Source organism: Austrofundulus limnaeus, unplaced genomic scaffold, assembly GCF_001266775.1.
Source record: "Austrofundulus limnaeus strain Quisiro unplaced genomic scaffold, Austrofundulus_limnaeus-1.0 Scaffold64, whole genome shotgun sequence".
Classification (NCBI taxonomy): Eukaryota; Metazoa; Chordata; class Actinopteri; order Cyprinodontiformes; family Rivulidae; genus Austrofundulus; species Austrofundulus limnaeus.
Window position 1 is genome coordinate 754,224 of NW_013952466.1, and position 1,889 is coordinate 756,112.

The 1,889-nt window shown below is 37.5% G+C and overlaps 1 protein-coding gene across 3 annotated transcripts in view; it reads right to left on the reverse strand.

Annotated features, from left to right (window-relative positions):
- adgrd2 (adhesion G protein-coupled receptor D2) overlaps positions 1–1,889 on the reverse strand; it is an 86,655-nt gene that overhangs the window by 71,533 nt on the left and 13,233 nt on the right. For all 3 annotated transcript variants that reach the window (XM_014009973.1, XM_014009972.1, XM_014009974.1), the window contains exons 9-10: positions 969–1,103; positions 582–693 (exon numbers count right to left, since the gene is read on the reverse strand). In XM_014009973.1, the coding sequence (XP_013865427.1) occupies positions 582–693; positions 969–1,103 (247 nt within the window). The remainder of the gene's footprint in view (positions 1–581; positions 694–968; positions 1,104–1,889) is intronic.

A 1,889-nucleotide genomic window follows, 5' to 3' on the forward strand; every position in this document is an offset into this window, starting at 1 on the left:
ACACACACACACACACACACACACACACACACACACACACACACACACACACACACACACACACACTGATGGATATCTTGGGTTTTGATGTGGCAATCCAGGTTTTAAACAGAACCTTTCTTATCTCCTGAGTCTGTGCCTCACTTATTTTTCAAGTTAATCAGCTCACAAGCTGGAGAGAAGAGTGGATATGCAGAGTATTTCCAAGGGAACAAGAAAGGATGGATGGATGGATGGATGGATGGATGGATGGATGGATGGATGGATGGATGGATGGATGGATGGCTGGATGGATGGATGGATGGATGGATGGATGGCTGGATGGATGGATGGATGGCTGGATGGTCATCCTACTGAACCACCTGTGAACTTTGATCTTTTTGAAGGTTTAGTGCGTGTGGGCAGGCTCAGGTTAGTTAAGCCCAACCACAACTTGATGTTTAAAACAAACTGAAAAATTTTTTTTATCCTAACATACAACATACCTGTATGAATGAGTTGTTTTTGTTTAAGAGTTCATCAACAAATAATTTCCTGAATGAATTACAATATTTTCATTCCTGCTTGTGTTTGGATATTACCTTTGACTGCCATCAGTAACAGTAGGTTCCATTGTGATGTTCTCCTCCTTCGCATTAAAAAGAGGTCGTAGAGAGCCATACCATGTGTTGACCAAGGTGAGCCTATAGAAGCCTGCATTATCAACACAACAATCAAATGATTTTGTTCCTCTTTTCAGCTTTTGTCAATCACAGCAAGCAGTACCAAGAAACATCGTTCTCAGTGAGGAGCTGTGAGGAAACTTGACAATGCTCRTCCTCCGCACTTTCCTGTGAGACCTTGAGAGTGCAAGTAACTGAACATCTACAGCACTGTTGTTCATTGTTCTTTGCATTTACTTAACACAAAATATTAGCAGYATAAGCAAATATGAGAATGTGATTTTCTTTTGTAACAGCCATTTTTACCATTGTTTTGGAGATCCTGTATCTTCTGATGTGGTACTGTGATGCAGTCTAGACTAGAGTGTTTTTCTGTCCTAGGTCCACAGAAGCTCAATATTTTAAATCCTTCCTCCAGCTTCTGGTGTTGTACCTCAAGTTCTGAAAAATGCAACACAAAACAATATTTAAGAGCTAATTTTCAATCTTATTCAGGATTTTAAGAGTTAGTATAAATCTTTGTAACACAACAAGTAAAATTATCAGAAAATTCACAATCATGTTGARGCAAAATATCCTTGTGGAAATGTGTTCGCAATCTAAAGAAACCCTTTTTAACCTTTTTCTTGTACTTATTGAATCAAAATAGATCATTTTAATTTATAATTCTATTTGCTTCCCACTTTACCCTCACCTGACACTTTCTATGAGTGAACTGCCTAACAATGTCAACAACACATTTAATCTTAACAAGAAGTAAAAATCCAAAGCAAATTATGTTGTTTCTATCAACTTTATCATGCTTCTGCAGAAACATGTTGGCAAAAAGAAAGTACTAGCTGCAGTCAATCTTGTTCACATAAGACAAATCAAATTAAAAGACTTTTTAGAACATTCAAATCCACTTTATAAATGAAAGGCCTAGAATTTCTTGAAGGAATTCATAGTCTCTGCTCCATTCCATGCCAGTTTTACAACAAAAACTAAGACAGGCTTATGTTGAGAAATAGCAAAGTAGTAGATGTCTTGGTTAAACCTTCAAAATAGCTTTAGGCCAATTGGTTCATTGGAAACAAATTGGGTCAGGTAAACCAGGATCATGAAAAGACCCAAAGACCTGATGGCATCACATCTTATAATCTGCATCCCCGGAATCAAAACCAAACARGAGAGGCAACATTCAGTTTTTCTTCTTCACTAAACTGGAACAAACTCCCAGAAAACTAT